Source organism: Lissotriton helveticus, chromosome 3_1, assembly GCF_964261635.1.
Source record: "Lissotriton helveticus chromosome 3_1, aLisHel1.1, whole genome shotgun sequence".
NCBI lineage: Eukaryota > Metazoa > Chordata > Amphibia > Caudata > Salamandridae > Lissotriton > Lissotriton helveticus.
In genome coordinates, this window is record NC_136061.1 from 30,641,091 (window position 1) to 30,666,720 (window position 25,630).

At 45.4% G+C, this 25,630-nt stretch overlaps 1 protein-coding gene across 5 annotated transcripts in view; it reads left to right on the forward strand.

Moving 5' to 3' along the window:
- Positions 1 to 25,630, forward strand: part of ADCY10 (adenylate cyclase 10) — a 4,100,562-nt gene that overhangs the window by 3,432,092 nt on the left and 642,840 nt on the right. For 4 of the 5 annotated variants that reach the window (XM_078679137.1, XM_078679136.1, XM_078679140.1 and 1 more), the window contains 5 exons: positions 1,991 to 2,359; positions 2,972 to 3,340; positions 3,953 to 4,321; positions 4,934 to 5,302; positions 6,029 to 6,349. In XM_078679137.1, the coding sequence (XP_078535263.1) occupies positions 1,991 to 2,359; positions 2,972 to 3,340; positions 3,953 to 4,321; positions 4,934 to 5,302; positions 6,029 to 6,349 (1,797 nt within the window). The remainder of the gene's footprint in view (positions 1 to 1,990; positions 2,360 to 2,971; positions 3,341 to 3,952; positions 4,322 to 4,933; positions 5,303 to 6,028; positions 6,350 to 25,630) is intronic. The other variant, XM_078679138.1, reaches the window with a different exon arrangement.

Sequence of the window (25,630 nt, forward strand, 5' to 3'; positions counted from 1 at the left end):
CTAGACTTCCTTCCATGTAATGTATCTTTCAAACTACCCAGAATAGCCTCTGAAGTCTTAACAATTCTTTAAATGTGATAATGTTAAAGTCTAGCAAACTGATTCTTGTCAGTTTTTAGATAGAATAAACAGGAAGCTGAATCTAAGATCCGCAATGTAGTTTGCACGGGTTGTCCCGGCATGAAGCAGGAAATTATTCTAACATTTATTAATTCAATGAAAATTCCTGCGGTGCAAAACCACTGCTGCAAGTTACTATTTGTTATCATTGAGTAAGGGTCCTCCAGTGATTGTAATGGACACATCAGTGAATTGTGTGGGGCTCTTTTGTTTTGCCATCTAAGATTTCTGTGATGGTAAGCAGTGCAAGTCAAGGACACGTGCACTCATACAAGTTATTTCCTACATTCAGCCTTTATCACTGGGGCACCTAGCAGTGAGTAGGAAGCTGCAACCATGAGTGGTAAAATCCAGTGGGAGGAATCCTTCCCACTGCCATCCATACTTGATGGTATAGAGGACAACAATCAAAAGGAAGTGACCGCATTTCCAATTCATGATGTTCAGAACAATAAAACATTATCAAGACCTTCAGTGAAGGTGGCCACCCTAGAGTGCAAAGTGCATAAAAGGGCAGAGGTCATCATATCAGACCTCAGTTTACCACAATTACAGATTAACAGTATAATCTGCACCAAAAGCCCTGAAAGACATCATCATGAGGCAATAAACCCCAGTGTGCCATTGGTGGCTGACCCTCCATCTAACAGTGAGCTTCAAAGATAAAAACTGTTTAGATGTGTGGAACTTTGTGTAAAATCATGGCTATTCAAGGGACAGGTTCAGTGATCAGGTCAACACAATCAGCTAGCAACATTGAGATTTCAAGCATATCCTCACAAGCATTTTTAAAATGTCATAGGGGAAGCCCTGCCGTTAAGGGTAGTATCTGTCTTTAAATAGCAAGAGCAGCATATGCCATAAACATGCACAATGTCACCACAAAAATAATGCAGAAATTCCTTATTCGTAATTCCCTTTCCACATGAAAACAGCTTTTATAATTCAATTAGTATGTTGCTGTACTGCTTTGTCATCTAGGATATTTATTATGGTGAGTAGTCCATGCCATTTAAGTATGCCCTCTTAAATACTGTTTTCTGCATGCAGACCCTAACACAGGGTCACCCTGCAGTGAGCATGAAGGTACCTCCAATGGGGGCAAAGCCCTTCATAAGAAGTCCTTCGTACTACCATCAAGATTCAATGTTCTAAAGGACAAGGAAATAAGAACTACTCATGAGGTTCAGAAGAAGAAGAAAACATTATCAACATTTTCAGTGATGGGGCCACCCTAGAATAAAGAGGGCCTGAAGGTGTGGAGGCCACCATATCAGACCACACATCACCACAATTAAATGAATGGGTACACCTTCAGATCACCAATGTTAGCAGCACCAGCAGCTCTGGACAAATTCGCCCTGACTCAGAGGACCCCACTGGGCCAAGGTTGGTTGTTCCTCCATCTACAGGTGAGCATCAAAGTTTAAGACTGTTGTACCTGTGTGGAGCCTTGAGTGAAATACTGGACACTCGGGGAAGGCGAGGGTTCACTGATCTGACCTAGACCATCACCTAGCAAAATTGAAATGTTGAGCATGTCCTCACAAACACTGTTACAATGTTATGGTAGGAGTGCCTATACATTACGCCTTGCCATAGTGCAATCTTACATTTGATGATAGTAGCAAGTGTAGTATATGCCATTTGAATGTGCAATTTCACCACAAGAGTGGTGACCACAGTTCTACTTTATAATCCTCTTTGCATAGAAAACAGCAGTTACAATTGAGAAAGCATCTTCCTGCAGATGTGCTGCATAAATCAGGGATATTAGTGTGGGATCTGCTCTGCCATCTAGGATGTTTATTATAGGGAGTGGTCCATGCCATATAAATATGCCCTTATGCAAATTGTTTTCTGCATGCAGCCCCCATCACAGGGTCACCCAGCAGTGTGCATGAGGCTGCCACCAATAGGGGTGAAGTCCTACCCAAGAAGTCCTTCATCCTACCATCAAGATTGAAAGAGCTAAAGGACAAGGAAGAAAAGGAAGAGACAGTGGTTCAAGAGAGTCAAGAGATTAAAGGGCTATCAATGTCTTCTGTAATAGAAATCAATCTAGACAAGACACTGCTGAAAGGTGTCGAGGCCACCATATCAGGGCATGCTTCACTAGAGTTACATGAGGAGGACCACCTTCAGATCAACAGTGTGAGCAGGGCTAACAGTCTTGGAAAATACCAGCACGAGGCGGTGGAACCTAGTGTGTCATCAGCATCGGCCTCTCCATCAACAGGTGAGCTTCAAAGTTAAAGACTGTTTCACCTGTGTGGAACCTTGAGTAAAATAATGGACACCTGGGGAAGGGGGGGGGGGGAGCTGGTTCAGTGATCTGGCCAAGAGCATCAACTAGCAACATTGGGATGCTGAGCATTTCCTCGTGAGCATTGTAACAATGTCATGGTGGGACAGTGGCATAACAAAACTTGAGGGAGCCCCCTGCAAAGTACATGGATGGGCCCTCCTCCGGACTCACTCAGGATCTCTCAGACCAACATTCTGTGCCAAGGATCTCCATAGAGCTCGGGCCCCCGCACTGCGGGGGCCTTTGTTACGCCACTAATACATTACACCTCACCATTGTACTCTTGCAGTTAAGGATAGTAGCAAGTGTAGTATATGCCATTTGAATGCGCAATGTCACCACAAGAGTTGTGACGCGGCTCTATTTTATAATCCTCTTTGCATAGAAAACAGCAGTTATAATTGAGCAGGCATCTTCCTGCAAATGTGGTGCATAAATCAGGGATATTAGTGTGGGAACTGATCTGCCATCTAGGATGTTTATTATAGGGAGTGATCCATGCCATATAAATATGCTCTCATGCAAATTGTTTTCTGCATGCAGCTCCCATCACAGGGTCACCCAGCAGTGAGCATGCAGCTGCCACCAAGAGGGGTGAAGTCCAAGATAAGAAGTCCTTTATCTTACCATCAAGATTGAATGTTCTAAAGGACAAGGAAGAAAATGAAGAGACAGTGGTTCAAGAGAGTCAAGAGATTAAAGGGCTATCAATGTCTTCTGTAATAGAAATCAATCTAGACAAGACACTGCTGAAAGGTGTCGAGGCCACCATATCAGGGCATGCTTCACTAGAGTTACATGAGGAGGACCACCTTCAGATCAACAGTGTGAGCAGGGCTAACAGTCTTGGAAAATACCAGCACGAGGCGGTGGAACCTAGTGTGTCATCAGCATCGGCCTCTCCATCAACAGGTGAGCTTCAAAGTTAAAGACTGTTTCACCTGTGTGGAACCTTGAGTAAAATAATGGACACCTGGGGAAGGGGGGGGGGGGAGCTGGTTAAGTGATCTGGCCAAGAGCATCAACTAGCAACATTGGGATGCTGAGCATTTCCTCGTGAGCATTGTAACAATGTCATGGTGGGACAGTGGCATAACAAAACTTGAGGGGGCCCCCTGCAAAGTACATGGATGGGCCCTCCTCCGGACTCACTCAGGTTCTCACAGGCCAACATTCTGTGCCAAGGAGCTCCATAGAGCTCGGGCCCCCGCACTGCGGGGGCCTTTGTTACGCCACTAATACATTACACCTCACCATTGTACTCTTGCAGTTAAGGATAGTAGCAAGTGTAGTATATGCCATTTGAATGCGCAATGTCACCACAAGAGTTGTGACACGGCTCTACTTTATAATCCTCTTTGCATAGAAAACAGCAGTTACAATTGAGCAGGCATCTTCCTGCAAATGTGGTGCATAAATCAGGGATATTAGTGTGGGAACTGATCTGCCATCTAGGATGTTTATTATAGGGAGTGGTCCATGCCATATAAATATGCTCTCATGCAAATTGTTTTCTGCATGCAGCTCCCATCACAGGGTCACCCAGCAGTGAGCATGCAGCTGCCACCAAGCGGGGTGAAGTCCAAGATAAGAAGTCCTTTATCTTACCATCAAGATTGAATGTTCTAAAGGACAAGGAAGAAAAGGAAGAGACAGTGGTTCAAGAGAGTCAAGAGATTAAAGGGCTATCAATGTCTTATGTAATAGAAGCCAATCTAGACAAGACACTGCTGAAAGGTGTTGAGGCCACCATATCAGGGCATGCTTCACTAGAGTTACATGAGGAGGACCACCTTCAGATCAACAGTGTGAGCAGCGCCAACAGTCCTGCACAATATCAGCACAAGACTGTGGACCCCGGTGTGTCATCAGTATCGTCCCGTCCATATACAGGTGAGCTTCAAAGTTAAAGACAGTTCCACCTGTGTGTAACCTTGAGAGAAATAATGGACACCTGGGGAAGGGGGGGGGAGGGAGCTGGTTCAGTGATCTGGCCAAGAGCATCAACTAGCAGCATTGGGATGCTGAGCATTTCCTCGTGAGCATTGTAACAATGTCATGGTGAGACAGTGGCATAACAAAACTTGAGGGGGCCCCCTGCAAAGTACATGGATGGGCCCTCCTCCGGACTCACTCAGGATCTCTCAGACCAACATTCTGTGCCAAGGAGCTCCATAGAGCTCGGGACCCCGCACTGCGGGGGCCTTTGTTACGCCACTAATACATTACACCTCACCATTGTACTCTTGCAGTTAAGGATAGTAGCAAGTGTAGTATATGCCATTTGAATGCGCAATGTCACCACAAGAGTTGTGACGCGGCTCTACTTTATAATCCTCTTTGCATCGAAAACAGCAGTTATAATTGAGCAGGCATCTTCCTGCAAATGTGGTGCATAAATCAGGGATATTAGTGTGGGATCTGATCTGCCATCTAGGATGTTTATTATAGGGAGTGATTCGTGCCATATACTATGCTCTCATGCAAACTATTTTCTGCATGCAGCTCCCATCACAGGGTCACCCAGAAGTGAGCATGAAGCTGCCACCAAGAGGAGTGAAGTCCTACCCAAGAAGTCCTTCATCCTACCATCGAGATTGAATGTTCTAAAGGACATGGAAGAAAAGAAAGAGACAGTGGTTCAAGAGGTTAAAGTGATTAAAGCGCTATCAATATCTTCTGTAATAGAAGACAATCTAGACCACACAGTGATGAAAGTTGTCGAGGCCACCATATCAGAACATGCTTCACTAGAGTTACAAGAGGAGGACAAGCTTCAGATCAACATTGTGAGCAGCGCCAAAAGTCTTGATATGGATGAGCATGAGACGGTGGACCCCAGTGTGTTATCAGCATCGGCCCGTCCTTCTACAGGTGAGCTTCAAAGTTGTGCACTGGTCGTCCACAGCTATGGTCCAAGTCATCGCCGTGTATGGGGGTGGGTTCAGTCCTCTGGCCTCGGCCGTCACCTAGCAACATCATCTAGTGAGCTGAAAGGCAGTAGTATCTGCATTACAGTGAGAGAAAATGATGACAACTCTGCTCTTCTGTTACCCCGTTAGAGCCCACCACATGCTGCATGTTCACTCATGTTACATTCGGGGCTACAAGCCCTACGCCTGGGGACCATAAGACTACTGTTAATATGTGCATTAAGAATTATTATTATAATACTAAATGGTGGCCCGTCTACTAGAGTTAGAGAGTGGGTTATGAGTGAAGCGGTGCCTTCCTGAAGAGGGGGACTAATTGTACTGTCAACCACAAAATAAGGCAAATGTGGTTTTACATGCATATTGACTTGTATGAGATGCTGTGCATTCATTTTCAACTGGAATGTAATGTGTGTAACATTAGTAATGTTACAGGTATGAAATGATACCTGAATCTACCTGGAGTGTTAGCTATGTACATGTGCAGGGTCACCATAAACAGGGTGGTGGTTCTACTGATCCTTAATGCCTCCACAGGGCACCCGTGCCTCATGAATCCACAGTGGGAGAGCAAACTGTGCGATGGTGGTACAGACATGTGCACTGGGACAAGTTTTTGATAGTAAGGACACATGTACTCACGTAAAGTGTTCTCTGAATCAAACAGATACCTTTCAGTTGGCCAACAGTGCACCTGAAGCTGTGACGAGATCGAGCGGAAGCCGCACTCTGCAAGGGCGCTCCCACATCAAGCAGTCCATATTGAGTCTCACCCATAGAATAAGCCCCTCCAAAAAATACAAGAGCAAGTCACGGCACTGGAAGGGGAAAATCCCAAGAAGTTCTTCAAGAATGAAGGCCGCCACGGACAACTCAGAGATCCAGGATGAGGATGCCACCGCAGAGGATGGGGACGTACCTCAAGTATTTGAAAGCCGCACCATTCTGGCCCCAATCGACCCATCAGAGACTGACTCTTCAGTTACAGGTACTTCTTAAAGAACTCTCCATAAGGGAAGGGTCTGGTCCGGGTTCTCCAACAGCAGCCCCTATGCAGGGTAGCCTGTAGGATACAACGGTCTCGGTGGTGGACACGTTGAATAGGCATTACTTCGGGTTTATACGTTTTTGTATCATTGGGTTGTGGTTCCAGTACTGCCTACCAATCACTGAGGAGAAAAAACCCACCCTATTGCTGAAATAATTTAGATTTTCAAAGAACATGGATTTTGGGTCAGATTTAGAAAGATACTGGCCTGTAAGAGTGGTCGCAAATTGAAATGTGAGTTTTTATGACCAATATCTAATTCTCCGAACTGGCCTATCTACTGATAGTTGGGTTCACAGAAAAAGTAATCGTAAAGGGTTGCAGATGGATCAGTGAATTTGGGGACCCCCTACTCTTGGCTATAACCACTGGCATGCTCGTCTGCAAGGGACAGCAGATCACCATCCCTGCGATTGCATTTCAAAACTGAAAACATTTTTATTAAAGTAGCCCGATTTTCTTCATTGAAACAGGTCAGCTCAAAAAAACAAGCATTTGCAATGCAATAGGTCACGGAATTGCTAGATTTTGTGATATTGGCATTGCATATGACAATGCCTTTTATTTATGTCTTAGAAATCTGCAATAATAATAACAGGCATTGTTATTTACCATACCAATAGGTCAAAGTTTCAAAAATGCAAGACCTATTGCACTGCATGAATTGTTGACTGATGTTTATAAAGCTACTTCCTACGGTTTTAACTGGAAACGTATATAATGTGCTACTGTTTTTGAAAAAATATTTAGCATTGGATGGAAATTATTATGAGTCACGCTGAAATAGTAGTGTAGTAGGTGGATTATGAGGTGGGCCGAAGTAGAGAGTGATGGCCATTTAGAATTAAAGCAGTTAAGTGATAATAAATACATTTTATTAGTATTAATATATCTGTTTTAGTGTCAGACCCCCATAATTCAATAGATGTCTCCAAATGATAATGGTATTTAATGCAGGTTGTCAACCGTGTATGATCAAGTTACGACATTGGCAGTTTTCTAAGCACTGCTGAAGTCGGAAAAGTAACCCCACATAAATATGCTGTGTGAAATTGCCTCCTGATTACAGCCACAGGAATAGATTTGTTACAAATTAAGCACTATAAATGCGGCTGTAACAAAACCACCTGCTGCTAGTAGGATGTGCGGAAGATACCAGGTAGCGTGTATACAAAGTTGACTTTAAAATGATTATAACAACGAGTGGTGACCATGCACAAGCAAATTACTATGGCAGAACAAATTCAACCGTGCACGAGTACATAACTCTGTTATTGTTACAAAGTAAGCAGTAGAAAAGGGCTCTAATAAAGCTACCAGGCGCTCCTAGGATGTGCGAAAGAGCGCAGCCGGCTGTGCCAACGTGCACTGTATCGAAAGCGGCCTTCTAGCTCTTGTCTCTCGCTTGGATACAGGAAGCGTCAGTGAGAGTTACCTCTGCCCACTCCCGCCGACAGCGCAACCCTGATGTCCGAGGGCAGTGGGGCGTCTGCCTTTGGGAGTCGGTTCCTACCCTAGCTTGGCGGTCTGTAACTGGGCCATGGTATGTGTGCCACGCCACGTGAATGACGGGCACACGCGCTGTTATGTAATGTGGACGGAATGCCCAACTTCGGACTCTGTAACTGTTTTTGAATCCATTTTATGAGCCGATAACACTTTACCCACTCGTAAAATGCATCCAGTCGTGTATTCTGGTGGCAGCGTCTCCTCGTGGGTGCTCTGTGCTCCGATGGGCCTCAAGGTGTGTGTGTGTGTGTGCGTGTGCGCGTGTGTCTGTGCACGCGTCTTATGTTCCGGATCACCAGTGTATGTTTGTGCACGTGTCTGTATGTGCGCACACGAACGTTCTCAGTCACACCCCCGTCATCAGATGAAGAGCGTGTGGTGAGCCTAGGACAATCCATGCACGTGACTGCCACGGTCACTATGCTTGTGATCAGGAGAGTGAGGGGTGTGGTGGCCACAGTGCAGCCTTTGGGACCTGCATTTTAATTTTGTCTTCAACATCTCACCAAAGCATGGTCAAGCACTTTAGCTCTCTGGGCCTCAATACACATATATGTAATAGAACCATTTTAAAAAGAGGGTTGCTATCTTAGCTCAGTCCAGCAGAGTATGTGTCACTGTCCTCAGGCTATGGGCTGTTTTGGTGTGTTAATGCAGTCTGATTGAGTGCTTATCCAGCAAAGCGCGTAGAAATACTTTACGTTTGAAAAGTACACTCAGTACATTACACTGTTTGTCACAGTGATTTGTTTAATATACCAACATTCTATGTTCAGTCTTAAACAATTTGTTTTTATGCAGCAGGCTTTTTATACCGCGTTTGTGGCTTTTCTTTTTGATATTTTGTGTGAATAAAATACCCAGGCAAATCCTCAATGAACACTAGCACATGAACAGTGGCATTTGCCAAACAAAATTTGAAAAAATTGATCAAAAAACGTTTTTGCACATTTGGTACATTTTAATTGATATTTTAAAACATAATTGAATGATAAAAAGTTTTTGGTACATTAATATATATACATGATAAAGTATTTCAGCATTATAGCATATGCATAAGTATAAACATTCATCAAGTACATTTACGATACATTAAAAAGATGGTTTCCTGTCTACGCATTTCGACACAACTGTGTCTTCCTCAGGACTGGACCATCGTATTTCTAGTGGTACCAGCTAGTAGTACCGGAATTTAAACCGTTATATGGGCGAATACAGCTGATCAAAATTCCTAGAATTGGATGAGGAGTATTAGGTTCAGGATTAAAACCAGCGGTGTAGCGGTCACGTTTCACTAAATTGATGATAGCCTCACGGATGTTTATGTCTTTTACTGTAATGTTGCCATTATAGATACATCGGCTACCAACGTTTTTCGGCGACTTTCTGCCTGTTTAAATGACGATTTACGTGAACCGGCTGCACGCGGTTCCCGGCGTCTCTGTTTCAAGATCTGCACCCTCTCACAGAGTCGAGTGACGTAGCCTGGCTTTCAGAGTCAAATGGCTGCAAGCGGTTCCCAGCGTCTTTGTTGCGTGAGTTGAAGAACAAAGCGCGGACCGGTGGCATGAAGATCCCGGCCGAAAAACTAGAAATGCGGCACGGTACTCCATCAGATGTGGGCTGGATACAACGGACTCACTGGGTAGAGTGATGGCAACGACGGTGGTGATTCGTCGCCACACCTGGCTGAGGTCCGCCAACTTTTCAGCTGATGTCCAAAACACTCTTATGGACATGCCGTTTGATGGCCGTCTTTGGCGACAAGGCAGACAGTGCGCTTGAGCGCTTTAAGGACTCCAGGGCTACGGCCAAGTCCTTGGGCCTGTCGGCCCAGCGCCAGCAATCTGCTGCCTTTCGCCCCTTTCGTGGCGATGTCAGCCCAGCGCCAACGACACCGACAACGGACGCGTACCGACGAGCAAGGGTACTGCTACGCAAAAGTTTCCGGATCCAGTCTGACGCCTGGGGGTATTCTAAGGTAAAGAATCTAATACTAACTACTGTTTCTTACAGATATATCGTTACCGAAGGTAAATAACTTGTGCTTTAGTTCTGCAAATGTATTTGGGTTATTTAAAATCAAGTAATTTGTTTTTCCCCCCTGTATGGACAGTGTTGGTATATTTTTTTAGGTATATTCTTGTACATTTGTACAAGGGGAGAGGTGTGGCGCCGCGGCCAGGGTGACTGACGCTGGAATCTGGGGACCACGGTTCGATCCCCGGCTCCGGCGGCAGGTTAGCCCAGCACCATGTGACTCTGGGCAATAGCTCGCTTAATCTTCCCGACGGCCCCCAGCGCCTAGAGACCCTTACGGGTGATTGTGCGCTTTACAAATGTGGACTTTACTTTACTTTACATTTGATCAATCAATCAGGGATTTATAAAGCGCGCTACTCACCCTTAAGGGTCTCAAGGCGGGTTTAGTGTAATACTTTTGTTGCCTTTATGTGTGTATTATGTATTGCTGTATGTTACATAATGAAATGTATTCAGCTGAAAATAAATATATTCTATAGAAAGCTAAGCAATCTTCTTATAACAATTTGCTGCATTCTATTAATATTGCACTAATATATGATTTATTGTTTATGGCGCTAGATTGCACTACTGACCACAGTTGTTGTAATTATGAAGCATAAACAGAATTAAAATGCTGCAGTGCTGAAAATCTTTAGGCTCGATTCACAAAGCTAAACTGAGACGAAAATTTAACTTTATGACTTTCTGTATTCACCAAGGGCATTTGCGAGTAGTAAAGTTAGACTTCTGTCTCAGTCTAAAGACTTTTGGTTTCAGTTAAACTTAAGTTCAAAACTTAAGTTTAACTGAGACAAAAGTCTAACTTTACTACTTGAAAATGCCCTTTGTCAATATTGAAATACATAAAGATAGACTTTCGTCTCAGTTTACCTTTGTGAATCGGGCCCTTTGTGCTTACTGTGCCCTCTAAGACAGACTACAGTGAGCTACAAGGGTAAACTAGGCATTTTATTTATTTATTTGTAAAGTGCCTGAATCACCCCCTAAGAGGTACCCCCGCGCTGTGGTGCCTGCAACAGTCAGATCAGACCAGATGCTGACAATTTAGAAGAGTTCAGTCTTAAGAAGTTTTGTAAATGAAAGATATTGAGGGCATTTCCGGAGATGGATCGAGAGCTGATTCCATTAGTAGGAGTCTAAGTAGAAGAAAGTTTTCCCATCCATGTGAGATTTCTTGAAACGGGGACTGGGGAGCAAATTTTCTCGCCTGATCGAAGAGTTCTAATTGGATGATATTGGATGAGTTTTTCAGGTAAATAACCAAGTCATTTGCCATTTAACGCTTTGTGCACAATACAGCATATCTTGAATCTAATCCGCTTACATATCAGTAGCCAATGTAGATGTTGTAGGAGGGGGAGAGAGGCTGTTCTGGGCGGTATATTGTTGACAAGTCGAGCTGTGGTATTTTGAACTACCTGAACTCTGTATAGTGAAGACTCACATGCCGCAATCAAGAGGGCATTGCAGTAATCCAGGCGGATTATCCCTAGTGCCTGAACACGTGTTTTTCGCATGGTGAGGGGAAGGAAAAGAAACACCATATGCAAGAGGCTTAGCATATGGAGGCAGGAACCTACCGTAGTTGTAACCTGATCTTTCATCATCAGTTTCTGGTCTAGACGTATGCCCAGGTTCTTGACTACCCTCTTTGGGACAGAGTCTGCACCTAATTTGAGTGGCCAGCACTCTGGAGACCGGACCAGGGGGCATCCCAAAATAGCATGATCTCAGTTTTACCAGCATTTGACTGTAGAAAATTGTTCATCCAAGGAGCAATTGCTATCATACCTTTTGAAAAAGAGGCGCGTGTATTCTTCGAGTATTTATCGAATAACAGTAGAAGCTGGATGTCATCGGTATATGAAATCGGCGTAAATCCAAGCTTTCAGAGTAGCTTTGCCAGCGGAGCTACATAAATAATACATAAAGTAGGGCTAAGGCAAGATCCCTGAGGCACTCCTTTGGTAATTTCTATAGTTTACGAAGAGAAGGAGTCAAGAATAATGGTCTGGTATCCCTTACAGAAACAAGTTTCATTAATAGGAACCATATTGTTCAGACTTTGTGACCCCTCATAGCTCACTTCAATGTGAATGACTTGTCTTCCACCAGTTCTGCTGAAATACTGACATGGGACTGACTCATCCCCAGCCCCTTCAGTAGAGGGCATTAACCCCTTCGCAGCGGGGGTAATTCCCCCGCTGTGCTGGGGGGTGCGCACAGCGCCCCCGTGCTAGGCACAGTGCTCGTGTGCTCATGTCGAGCTGAGCTCGTCTCGGCCACACCCGTTTTTGTGGAACGTTCAGCACAGCAGGGGAATTATCCCCGCGTGCGAGCGTTCCACAGCTCATGACGAGCTCAGCTAGTCATGAGCACACGAGCATCGTGCCTCATGACGTGCTCAGCTCGTCATGAGCACACGAGCATCGTGCCTCATGACGTGCTCAGCTCGTCATGAGCACGGAAGGAGTTAATACATTTTAATGCAAATGAGCCGCTTCTACATATAGTTTTGCTGGTAGACCACATTTCTTACTTTTGCTTATCTGGTGCTTTGTTTGCACGGATAATAAGATTCAGTTCACCGCCTTGCATGTTGAGCCAATTACACTTGTATTGGTCCCCTTGTGGTATCGGGTTCTATCAGGTCTACATACTTGCAGAAACACTCGGACACCATAAAACAGAAGTTGGCACGGAAACTGAAAATGCAAAGAGACAAGTTTATTATGACCCCATGGGGTGGTGGTACATTCCTACAGCACCCTTCGGCAATGCAAGAAGTATCACCCCGAACATCGGTGCGCGACCTCTTTTATACAGTTTAACAGCAATAAAAAGGTAGGTGGTATACATTAGAACAGTTTTAGGTACATATAAGGGCATTTTTGGAACACAGCCAACATGTGGGAGGGGTTTAATACCACTGGTCAGTTGGGAGGAACATTCCTAAGGAGTGACCACTCTCTAGTCCAAAGTTCAGATGTACGCATGCGCGAGACTGACCATTGCTAAAAATAGCCTGTTGCTGGGTAGGGTAAAGGTTCATTGGCATGAAGGAAGGACGGAAGGGCACGCTGACCACGAGGCCGCATGTTCATACAAAATGGAAGCCACCGAATACAAAATGGCCCCGCACGTTTAGTCAAGTTAATAAAAATGTTCGTGTAGCTGAGCTTAACGCTAACTCAGGTACTGCCAAATCACGACAGACGACCCTTTTAGCGTTTAGCTGAAGCTACCTCATAACGGAAGTAATCCGAATGTTCATCATTAATATCGATCAGCATAATTTGCTTGACTTCAGCATTACACATCTGTACATTTTCAGCAATAGCTCGTTTGGATGGGATACAGGCTGTAATACATACAGTACATAAAGTAGGACCACATTGAATACATAGGCAACAGAAGAAAAATATCCCAATAATCACACATAGAACAGTTAGCAGTTTCCAACCCCAGGTACTAAGCAGAGCCCAAAACCAGCTAGAAAAAGTCCAAGTACCATTGTCAGTGTGAATCTCAGAGGCAATTTTGTGCAACCTAGAGATAGCATCATACACAGATGGTGAATTATCTGGCACATAAACACAACAACTACTTCCGATGATGCGACATGCACCCCCACGATCAGCTAACACTACGTCCAGAACCATCCGGTTCTGAAGCGTAACGATTCTTGTAATCTGAAGCTCTTCAGTTATATTCCCTAAAGCGGAAGCAGTTTCATTAGCAACTGCCTCCACAACACGTGTTAACCGTCTAATTTTTCTGCTATTTAGGGCAGCACCTACAAAAGAGAACAACCCTAAATTAAAATCCACATATTGTTGTAGTGAGGTGTCGGTTTGGTCGACATCATCAATACCCAATGTTCTCTTAACTCTATTCAATATAAAATCGTGATACAATACAAAATCATTATGGTACATAGGTGGGGCAATAAACACAGGGGTAATACAAAAGATATATAACATGTACCTAACCATCCAAGAGGAAGACGATGATAACCTTTATTACCGCAAATAAAGTAAGTGTTTCGTGAGGCCATAAATGAAACACCAATGGGTGTATCAAAGGCAAGAGTAATATTGCATTCACTTCTCCCCACCGGAATTGTTCCCTTATTCCTAATACAAAGGTCTGCTTTTGTATCAATAACTGTAATTACATGTAAACTGGTCATATTTGTAAGTCTCTGATTGGTGAAGATACGAGGTGTAGATACATTGTCCGGTCGATATTCTTCCCACTCGAATTTAGTTCCTTCTGCTTGTGGATAGCCATCTCGATCGTTATAGCAAACCTTGTTCAATCGAAAAAGTACTCCACCTTTTGTTGGCCATCTTAATGTAAAGAGAAGTGTGTACCAAGCATTACATGAACCATTGTGGGAAAATGGAAGAGGAATAAGAGGTGTTCCTCCTTTCTTTTGATGTCCCGGTAACATCCCACAAACCCAACAGTTGGATGTATTTGTCATATTGTGTGTGTGATGTAGAATTTGAATGAAACTGTTATTCAAGTAAGTCTGTCTATGTCTCTCCTCATGATAGGGCAAAGTAAAATGGAAATGTTCAGATGGAATTTGAGTGGTAGGCAGTAAATAGTCCCGTGCAGGAAACAGTCTTTCTATAGTCCAAGCTATTACTGCTATTACCACCATAGTCGTAGCAAAAAGAACTGCACCCAAAATGTTTCTATTTCTCAATGTCATAGGTGCCATAGTACAAAGAACAAAAGTTTCAAAAACCAAACTAAAAATAAGAATATGGTGCTGAGAACCGAGGCTGCCGCTGGTGTCTTCTCCGAGATTCAAGACGGGTGTCGCTACACTGGACAGAACTGATCCCCCCCCTTGATATTCCCGGCTTCCGTTTTCACAAACCTCGGAACGGTTACCAACCAGTCACAAAAATACAAAAATTTATTATTTCCTTGGCCGTAGATTGTACTTCACTCCGCCAGAAATAGCGTGGTCCGGGAAGGCTCCCTCCGACTCGTTGGGCATAACAGCTGGGCTTTTCTCCGCATTCAAGATGTCTCTGTAATCGGACAGCACTTCAGGGTTCACCAGATCCGGAGAGACACGTCGGCAGTGCGTTGAATGTATCCACCGCTTCTTATTCGTGACTCGCACAGCCGTTCGCGTTGCCAGCAGCACTTGTTCAGGGCCACGCCATCTCGGCTCCAAACTGCTGGATCTCTCAAACACACGGATCATGACATGGTCGCCAGGACGAAGATTGTGAGCCTCTCCAATGGAATTGTCGGGGAGCGCTTCTCGAACCTGTTGATGAATAGAAAGTAAATCATTTGTTAATCGTGCCAAATAATCGTTCATCATTATACAAGGCACATCATGTATCAAACAAGGCTTTGGAACTCCCCAGATATTCATGGGCCTTCCAAACACCACCTCATAGGGTGTGAGGCCAGTTCGAGAGTGTGGCACTGATCTAATAGACAATAATGCCAATGGCAAAGCATCCGGCCATTTCAAAGACGTGGATGCCACGATCTTTGCTAGCTTCAGCTTCAGAGTCGCATTATACCTTTCTACTAGACCTGCTGACTGCGGGTGGAATACAGCGTGGAATTTTTGTCTAATTCCCAATCCTTTCAGGACATGCTCCACTATCTTCCCAACAAAATGAGGACCATTATCATTCCACAAGAATTTACAAACACCATAACGTGGGAAGTACTCTTTGAGTAATACCTTAGCTGTTGTTAATGCTGTATTGTCCTTTGTGGGGTAGGCTTCAACCCATTTACTAAAAGCACACACCACCACTAGGACATACTTGAGGTTATTACAGCGCTCCAGTTGGATATAGTCCATTTGCAGTACTTCGAATGGTGCAGTAGGTGGAACAAACCCTCCTTTAGGAGTAGAGGTCCCTTTAGCAGGATTGTACTGTAGACATATCAGACAGGTCTGCATTACTCTTCTAGCCGTGCTGGCAATCTCAGGATGCTCCCAAACTCGTGTAAGCAATTTCGTAATTGCAAGAGCTCCAATATGTGCCAGCCCATGCGTCATTTGAACCATTGCTTGCAAGTAAGCAGCAGGCAATTTCCATTTCTCCTTGTCTTTGCTTCTCCAACAACCCTCATCATCCAATACTCCCTCTGTTGCCCATGTTGCAAGTTCTACTTTAGATGCTGACTTTTGTATGTCTAGAATTTCTTCCCTAGCATCATGCCATCGCTCGGCTTGCGATCTCACCACATACATAGGGGAGTCATTTTGCAACATGGCAGTCTCTCTCGCTATGCGGTCTGCAAAAGCATTTCCTTGCCCTATTTTGTCTGTCACTTTCTTATGTGCACTACATTTTATTATCGCCACCTTCTTTGGACATAATAGTGCATTCAGGAGGTCGCATACCAACTCTCCGTACATGATGTGTGTTCCGTGTGAGGTCATAAACCCTCGTTCCCTCCAGAGTAGGCCAAAATTGTGCGCTACTCCAAAGGCATAACGACTATCAGTATAGATATTCACACATAGACCAGCGCTTAACTCACATGCTTTCGTTAAGGCTATCAATTCAGCCGCTTGAGCAGATTTTTGTGGTATTCGTGCTGTTTCTACCACTGTCTTAAGTGTCGTGATCGCATAGGCTACGGAAGCCGTACCATCTGGCAATCTCACACACGATCCATCAACCCACAGTTCCCCATCTACATCAGGAAGTGGCGTGTCCTGTAAATCGACACGACCCTTTGTTTGTTCGTCAGTCAGAAAAACACAATCATGTTGTTCTTCCTCCTGGGTCTCAGTAACAGGATATGGCAATAAAGTAGCGGGATTCAAAGTGGCGCACCTCTTCAATGTAATGTGTGGCGCCAACAGTGTTAATTCGTATCCCGTTAAACGGGCACTGGTTAGATGTTGCGTTTTCGTTTGGTTCAGCAAAGCATCTACTGTATGGGGAACTAACACCAACAATTTGTGTGACAAAACTATTCCCTCACTCTGCCGTATAGCTACTGCTGTTGCTGCAACTGCTCGAAGGCATCCAGGCAGTCCTCGAGCCACAGGATCGAGTACCGCTGAAAAGTATGCGCAAGGCCTCTGTTTATCTCCGTGTAACTGTACCAAGACTGACAATGCGCACCCATCCTTCTCATGTACATACAATGTAAAGAGCTTTGTATAATCTGGTGTACCTAACACTGGCGCAGAACAAAGAGCTTGTCTCAATTGTTCAAAAGCATTTTGACATTCGTCCGTCCATTCGAGGGGGAGTGGTGCAGTTTTGGACAGCAACGCTAACAAAGGTTTTACAATGTACGAAAATCCTAGTATCCATTGCCTACAGAAGGACCTCAAACCTATGAAAGCACGAACATCCTTCTGCGTGCAAGGGACTGGTGTATCTAAGATTGCTTGAATTCGGTCTGATGTTAATGCACGTCCCTCCTTAGACAAAAGATGACCAATATATGTCACCTTTGGTCTACAATATTGTAGCTTCTTTCGCGAAACCTTGTGATTGTGTTCCGCAAGGAAAGAAAGCAGGGAGAGTGTACTCTCCTCGCATTGCTCCTGTGTGTCTGCTACAAGCAGAATGTCATCAACATATTGGATTAGTGCCACCCCAGACTGCAAATCAAATGAATCAAGTTGTCTTTTCAAAGCCTGACTGTAAATGCTAGGACTTTCTGTGTAACCTTGAGGAACTCGACAAAATCTATAAGATTTATTATTTAATGTAAAGCCGAACAAATATCGGCTATCAGGATGAATAGGGATTGAAAAGAAAGCGTTTTTCAAATCAATCACTGTAAATGTAGTAGCCGTGGGTGGAACCAAAGTAAGTAAGGTGGTAATGTCAGATACTACTGGATACTGCGGTACAACTATCTTAATAATTTCCCTCAAATCAATAATAAAACGATAGATCTTAGTATCTGTGTCTTTCTTTAGGATCGGAAGAATTGGACTGTTGCAAACATTATAGGGAACTTCCTCCACCACCCCTGCCGTTACCAAGTCACTCACAATATGTATCAAAGCTATTTCGCCTTCTCTAGAGATCTTGTACTGAGGAACAAGAGGTAAAACCGCTCCCTCCTTCACAGTAATGCGCACAGGAGGAATAATCATTTGACCCACATCAGTATCGGAAGTAGCCCATAACGTACTTGGAAGAGAAGCTAATGCGTCGGCCTCTTGCATGATGCACGATCTCTCAATTTCTGGGTAGTTTTCATTCAAAATGACCCGCACCCCTTCAGGGGCACAGCGTATTGTTGCACGAAAATGCTTTAGCATATCAAGTCCCATAATATTATCTGGTGTATTTGGAGATAATAAAAACGGACATGGGGCAGTGAATTTATCAACATGAAATGTAAGGGGTTGAGACAATGGGCTTAGTGAAGGTGTTCCATCGAACCCTATTGCTGTAATCGTTTCACCAGACAGGGGAGCCCTTGGAACCAAGTGTTTAGACAGAGCACTACGAGTAGCTCCTGTGTCGACCAGAAACTGATCAGTAGAACCCAAAACATGTGCTGATATATATGGACCCCTTTGATCGACTGGTACTTCAACCGATTCCACACCCCATCCTACGCAATGCATATCTATTATCCTGTGACTCAGTATTTTCTCCTCCAGCTATCTGGTATTGATTCCGCCGATCAAAAGTATTATGTTCAACCTGACCACGACCCCTCTCTTCAAACCTACCACGATCATTCGCTCCACCTCTTAATCCCGAATAACTATTCCGTGACCTTCCACTTCCTCGACCCCTCTGACTACGCTGTTCACACTGATCCTCAGAAATGTCGGAACGAGGGGGAGACGTAACGTACGATCCTCGTCTACCCTTATCGATCCCTCTCGATTGCGTAGCACAAACCTGTGCCAACTTCACTTTCGTCTTTAAGTCCTTCGCTTTCTTATCACTACTTTCTTTAGCCTCTAGTTCCTGGCGTTCATAATACTGAGCCATAGTTAATAAGGAGGCAGGCGTTGCCGTGGTCCATGAACTTTCACTAGCCTTTAATCGCTTTGCAATCTCCGGTAGGAGATTAGCCACATACTTATCTACGAATAAGTGCCTACCCGTGTCCTCTGTTAATGATTGACCACTGTAATCATGAAATGCTTCCTCAAAACGTGAAAAGAAATTAGAAACCGATTCGTCTGACTTCTGCTTACAAGACGCTAACACTGTCCAATCTATTTTCTTAGGGGGGACAAGCGTTTTTAATTTATTCAAGATAGCTGTTGGTAATTCTAAAATCAACTGACACGGTTTACATGCAGGTTCCCTATCTGAATCAGCTCTCACTATGTCCTTCCAATCTGCACCTAATATCGTCCGATCGTCAAACTTACGAATCACCCTCCACATATCAGGAGGCAATATCAGCCCAAAGAAAAGATCAATATCAACTAACGTCTTAATACACGAAGAAATAGCACCCTCCACACCTTCATAGAAAGCTGCTGGATTTTTACGGGGGTCAGGCAAAGCATTCTTAAGTGCCATAACATCTGCTCTATTCCATGGCGTATAAACCCAATTATATATAAAATAGCCCTTTGAATCCTTAGACGTCTTATCCTCATCCGTACCATCCCCTTTTGGAGGAACATACAAAGGTGCAGCTTCCCGCATAGGCAAAACATTAATCGCAACACTCTTATCTGATCCATAGATAGGGCACACTCTGGAATTTTCCGACGATCCAGACGCTGATTGCTCTGATGCCTTGTACGCCGCTCGCAATCGTGTCGCCTCATCTCGTAACTGAACCAACCGCCGGAAGAATTCGTCCGCATCTGAAAGAGCAAAAATACCTTTACGAAAATTCTCACGACCAACTGATATATCTTTAGGTTCCAACTCAGGAGAGTGTTTTCTAAACCGCTCAACAACTTCATCTGTAAAATGATTTAAAAAACTACAACCGTTCCTTGTCAGACCACTGATTCATAAGATCATTAACCCCTGACACAGTTATAGTATCACTGTTAAGTTTACGAGCAATCGAATGTAATTCCGTCATACGCTCGGTATGTAACCTGGTACGCTGTTTATCCTGGCTATCCTCGTCCGAGTCCTCATCCGGAGCCGTAGGCTGAACATACGGAGGCAGGCAACGATCTAACAATGAAAACTCATCTAATTCATTAGTAAAGACAGGATAAAGAGGACGTCTAATAGGAAACTGACCATTAACCTGCAAGTTACGTTCTCGACTCTCTTTCTCTTTCTGTTCCTGCAATTCCTTCTCCTGTAGCTGCAAAGCTTTATCCCGAGCAGCCTTTCGCTGCTCTTTGTCCGCCAAGGCTTCTGCACGCTTCATTTGTTCACGCACCGCTTTCTCCCACATACGCACACAATCAAACATATCCTGTCTAGACCTGCGCTGAAACAAACACTGTTCTACATACTGGACTTTTCGCAAGTCGAATGACCCATGTAGTGGCCATTGCAATTCACGATCAGGTTTAGTGTATTTGTGCCATAACGTGCTATACATTATGGGAGGAAGGCCAAATTTAATGTACATTTCGCGATTAGGAGTCCCCTCTGGGGGAGCCGGCTGAGATTCATTTAATCGATAAGTGGTACTATTTCCAAAGCAGCACATTCCTCGGAGTGTGCTGAGAACAGGCATGTTCAAAATATCACGGAAAACGCGATATTACATAAAATGGCACTTAAGGGTACTTACGCACGATGTGCCGTTCAAACAAATTCAAAAGCAGAGAAATATCCCTACATGCCTGCCTATGTGAGGTGCACTCCACATATAATTCAAATCATAGGTCCAAACTTTAGCTAACTCATACAAATTCAAATTCAAATTCAAAAAGCCACAGTAAGTGTCAATAGACTACCTTACCAAACATAAGCTTACCAAATATCTTCAAAAATGTCCAGATTCCAACTGCCAAGTTCCATAGCCGAATCAGCCAAAACAGGCACTACACGACAAGCCAAACGATCAGAATCTCGGTCGAGGACTGGCGCCACCTGGAAGGTCGATCAGAAGGAAAGGAAAAACACCGTGGGTACCAAGACTCGGGTCACTCAGTGGCAGCGTACGCGTCCATAGCGAGTTTCCAATCCTTCGTCGTGACCTCTCCTTCGGGCATCCGAGTCGCCGATGAGTCCCTTCGTGGTCGCCAATTGTGGTATCGGGTTCTATCAGGTCTACATACTTGCAGAAACACTCGGACACCATAAAACAGAAGTTGGCACGGAAACTGAAAATGCAAAGAGACAAGTTTATTAGGACCCCATGGGGTGGTGGTACATTTCTACAGCAGCCTTCGGCAATGCAAGAAGTATCACCCCGAACATCGGTGCGCGACCTCTTTTATACAGTTTAACAGCAATAAAAAGGTAGGTGGTATACATTAGAACAGTTTTAGGTACATATAAGGGCATTTTTGGAACACAGCCAACATGTGGGAGGGGTTTAATACCACTGGTCAGTTGGGAGGAACATTCCTAAGGAGTGACCACTCTCTAGTCCAAAGATCAGATGTACGCATGCGCGAGACTGACCATTGCTAAAAATAGCCTGTTGCTGGGTAGGGTAAAGGTTCATTGGCATGAAGGAAGGACGGAAGGGCACGCTGACCACGAGGCCGCATGTTCATACAAAATGGAAGCCACCGAATACAAAATGGCCCCCGCACGTTTAGTCAAGTTAATAAAAATGTTCGTGTAGCTGAGCTTAACGCTAACTCAGGTACTGCCAAATTACGACACCCTGACCTTGTTCACCTTTTTGTTTAAACAAAGAAGAATATTTCAGTACAGTTCAGAAAACAAACTGAAAAGAAAGCTGTCTGCTTCTGAAAGAGGCAGCTTTCTAGTGCTACCAAGTCCCAAGGAAACAATCCCAGCATGCATTGGTGCAAATTCCGCAAACCAGGTGCAAAAGAGTGTTGGCAGTTTTTTCATCAGTGCACATCACATTGTATAATCTCCCCCTGGCTGCCATGTTTATACTACAAAGTGCTCTGGGAGCCTCACCTGCTTTGTTATCTGGCCCACGCTGCGATCTCTGCTTGCCGCTTACCACAAAGCGTCTGTAGGCGATGCACTACAAATACATAACTTATCAGAAATGTACCGTATGTACCCATTAAACACCCACTTCATTAAAAAAAACTTTTATTATTAACATTTACAATACATGAGGTTAGCAATACAGCTAACAATATCTCTATGCCAGAACTTAAATAAAGCATTTAAGTTTCAAGTTTCGTTTTTTATATATTTAATATAGACCTCAACTGAGGTCAACAAATACACAAACATAGTTTTAAAACATTTATACTGGGGGGACGCCCCAAAGAAAGATGGTGCGGCTCCCATGACTCGGCTGGGGAAGCTGGGCAGTCCGAGGGATTTTTTCATGCTGAGCGCGACCTGACAAGCTAGAAATTTTAAGAACGGAGGTCGGAACATACGCGCTATGAGGTGACACGATTTCTGACTCTTTTCTGACGCGTCTTCCTCCTTTTGCCACCACCTTTGCTATCGTCTGACATGCCAGCCGCCATTTCAACGCTGCTGAGGACAACCGCTTGTACTGCGCTGCTGGTCTACTCCGACTGCCTTCATTTATCTGAGCGCCTCTCAAAATCTCTGTTAATTATGAGGCGCTCTCCTTCAGAAGACTATTTTTTGCTGACTTATTCTCCCACTTTTTAGCACATGTGAGCGTTGATCACAGATCTTAATCTCCTCCTCCCTCATCTATCGCTTAGTTATGGTGCCTGAGATCAATAATTTAAAATATTTTTTTACATTGCTAACAATTTCATGTTTTTCGCTATCGTATTGAATGAACTTACTAAGGGGCATTCGATTATTCTTTCTTTTTTGGTGATAGGAGATAACTCACTTTTACTCAAAACGTTTACTCGGAACTGCAAAGCGATTTTTTTCAACTTCCTTTTAGGCTGTAAGTTATTACCTGCATATTTCATCTTCTGTTCTTGTGCTGATTTGAGGTATTTGAACGCGACCAGCTCCATGTTTCGTACTTTTTCCATTTCAGTATATAATATACAGGATTATTAATGGAATTGTTCAATCTGAAAGAAACATGTAGTGATAGAATCCTTACCTTAGAAATACCCCCAGGCGTCAGACTGGATCCGGAATATTTTTCGACAGTAGTACCTGCGCGTCGGTAGGCGTTGTCGTGCGGCTCCGCGTGCATCGTTTGCGCCAGAATGACATCACTGGAGCGCCCACGTGCACTGACGTCAGTTCTTTCTTTTTCCATGCCAGCAAGCGCAGATCCGGGAAGAGCAAGTACCCCCAGTCATTTTTTGACTGAGCTTTTCGAGGCCTTTTTCGAGTCGGTCGACTCCTGTTGTTGTAGGGATGCCCGGTTTCAAGAACTGTGGGGACTGTCACCACATGATGTCGGTGACGGACCCCCACTGCAAGTGTCCCTACTGCCTGGGTCACGACCACAATCCCAATTCGTGACCCGACTGCCGGGCCATGCAGCCGAAGACTTTTGCGGGAGCGCTCCTGACAGTTGCTTGACCTCCGTCAGTCGGCACCGCACCACTTGAGGTCATGGTCCCGCGGTAGGTTGAGGAACCAGTCGCTGAGCCATCATCACCATTCTTCTGGATCTAAGTCTTCGCACTCGGGGTCAGGTGCATCGAAGCATTCCAAAAAGAAGTTGAAGAAGCATTGTCGCTCTTCAACTACCCGTCGCACGATGCGGCTGAGGGTGCAGGTGGTGCACCCGAGCGGCTCTTCCGGAGCCTGCGACGTCTCCGCCAGTCCACACCCCTTTCCGGGTGTGGCGGTGACGCCTACTCAGATGCAAGAGTTTCTTGCTGCCATGGCCCGACTCGTATGGCCGTCTGGCCCCGCCAGTGCGCCTGCGGGGGTCCCTCTTTACCATCTCCGGCGGCCCCGGTGTTGCCGGCGGCTATGGCCCGACGCCACAGGCCCCTCAGGGATCCGGGATCGGGTCCCTATCGATGCCAGTTGACCTAGTGACATCTCCACCGGTGCCGATCTCCCCGGAACCGCTTCCGATGTCGCCAGCTCCTCGGGACGACAACGTCCCCAGATTCAGCCCTGACACGGACACGGTGTCAGATCGGCATCGCCCAACGCCGATATCTACGCCGATGGGCCCTTTTGTGCCCTATGTCCGTCCTCCTTATTTTGAGCCAGTTCCACAGACTTCGGAGGAAGGGGAGGACTGGGAGGGGTCGGAGGACCCTCTAGCGCAGGACTGTGCTTATGATGCGGACTGGGCATAGGATTTTGGGGATGCCAGTGGTCTTGACACCTCACCTGACCTTGGTATCCAGTCTCCTCCTACCGTGGCTACGGAGGAGGGAGCCAGTTACACAGTGGTGTTGCGTAGGGCAGCCGAAGCTCTCCACACTCCAACTCCCCCACAATGGCCGTCTGGACTAACCTACTGACAGAAGTGCTCCAACCGGCGGCTACCTCTTCGGAGCCCGTGCTGCCGTTTAATGAAGCACTAGCAGACGTTCTTTTGGGCACCTGGTCCAGGCCCAACACAGTGGCTCCTGTGAACAGGAATGTGGCCCGATGCGATCGCCAGGCTCCAGGCGACCCCCTCTTCCTTACCCAACACCCCACCCTTGAGAGTTTGGTTGTCCAAGCCTCGGCATCCCAGAGCATGTTCCCTACTGCACCTCCGGATAGGTTTTCATCTGCCAGCTTAGGGCTGCGGTCAGTGAACACTGCATGCCTCTTGGGCCGTCATACCCACTCTCTGTGGCACATGGTTGCGCAGGTGCTGCCCACCTGCCCGGAGGAGGCCCAGGCAGTTCTTTCCCAGGCGGTTGTGGGCTGGACACCGCCAACTCACTGGGCAGGTTGATTTTCACTTCGGTGCCACGCCTGGTTGAGGACAACTGGCTTTTCAGGGGATGTCCAGAACACCTTGATGGACATGGCATTCGCCTTTTTGGCAATAAGGCAGACAGTGCGTTGGAGCGCTTCAGGGACTCCCGGGCTACGGTCAAGTCCTTGGTCCTGTCGGCCTCCTCCGCTTTCTCCATTTTGCTCCTTTCGTGGCCACGGAAGGGGTGCCCCACAGTGTTTGCAGTACAAAAGGGGGTGGTAATGGACGGAGCATCTGAACCAATCAAACACTCACACCCAGTCAAAAGATCTGGGTTTAATCCATCACCGTTCTTTAGCCCACTCTGCCACCCCAGTTCAGACATGGCTATATGCAAATCAGTCTGACCCTGTGCCTCATGGGAACAGTCCAGCCCGAACTGCCAAGCCATGCCTTCCCTGGACCGGAAACAAGCTTCCGAGGACCGGTTTCTGGCATTCCAGCCGTCTTCAGCCCGGCTTGCTTGAATCCAGTGGCAAAGTGAGCAAGGGACTCACGTCTGAGCATACCCTGCCACACTTATGGTGGCCAAAGCGGTACAAAAGGGGGTGGTAATGGACGGAGCATCTGAACCAATCAAACACTCACACCCAGTCAAAAGATCTGGGTTTATTCCATCACCGTTCTTTAGCCCACTCTGACACCCCAGTTCAGACATGGCTATATGCAAATCAGTCTGACCCTGTGCCTCATGGGAACAGATCAGCCCGAACTGCCAAGCCATGCCTTCCCTGGACCGGAAACAAGCTT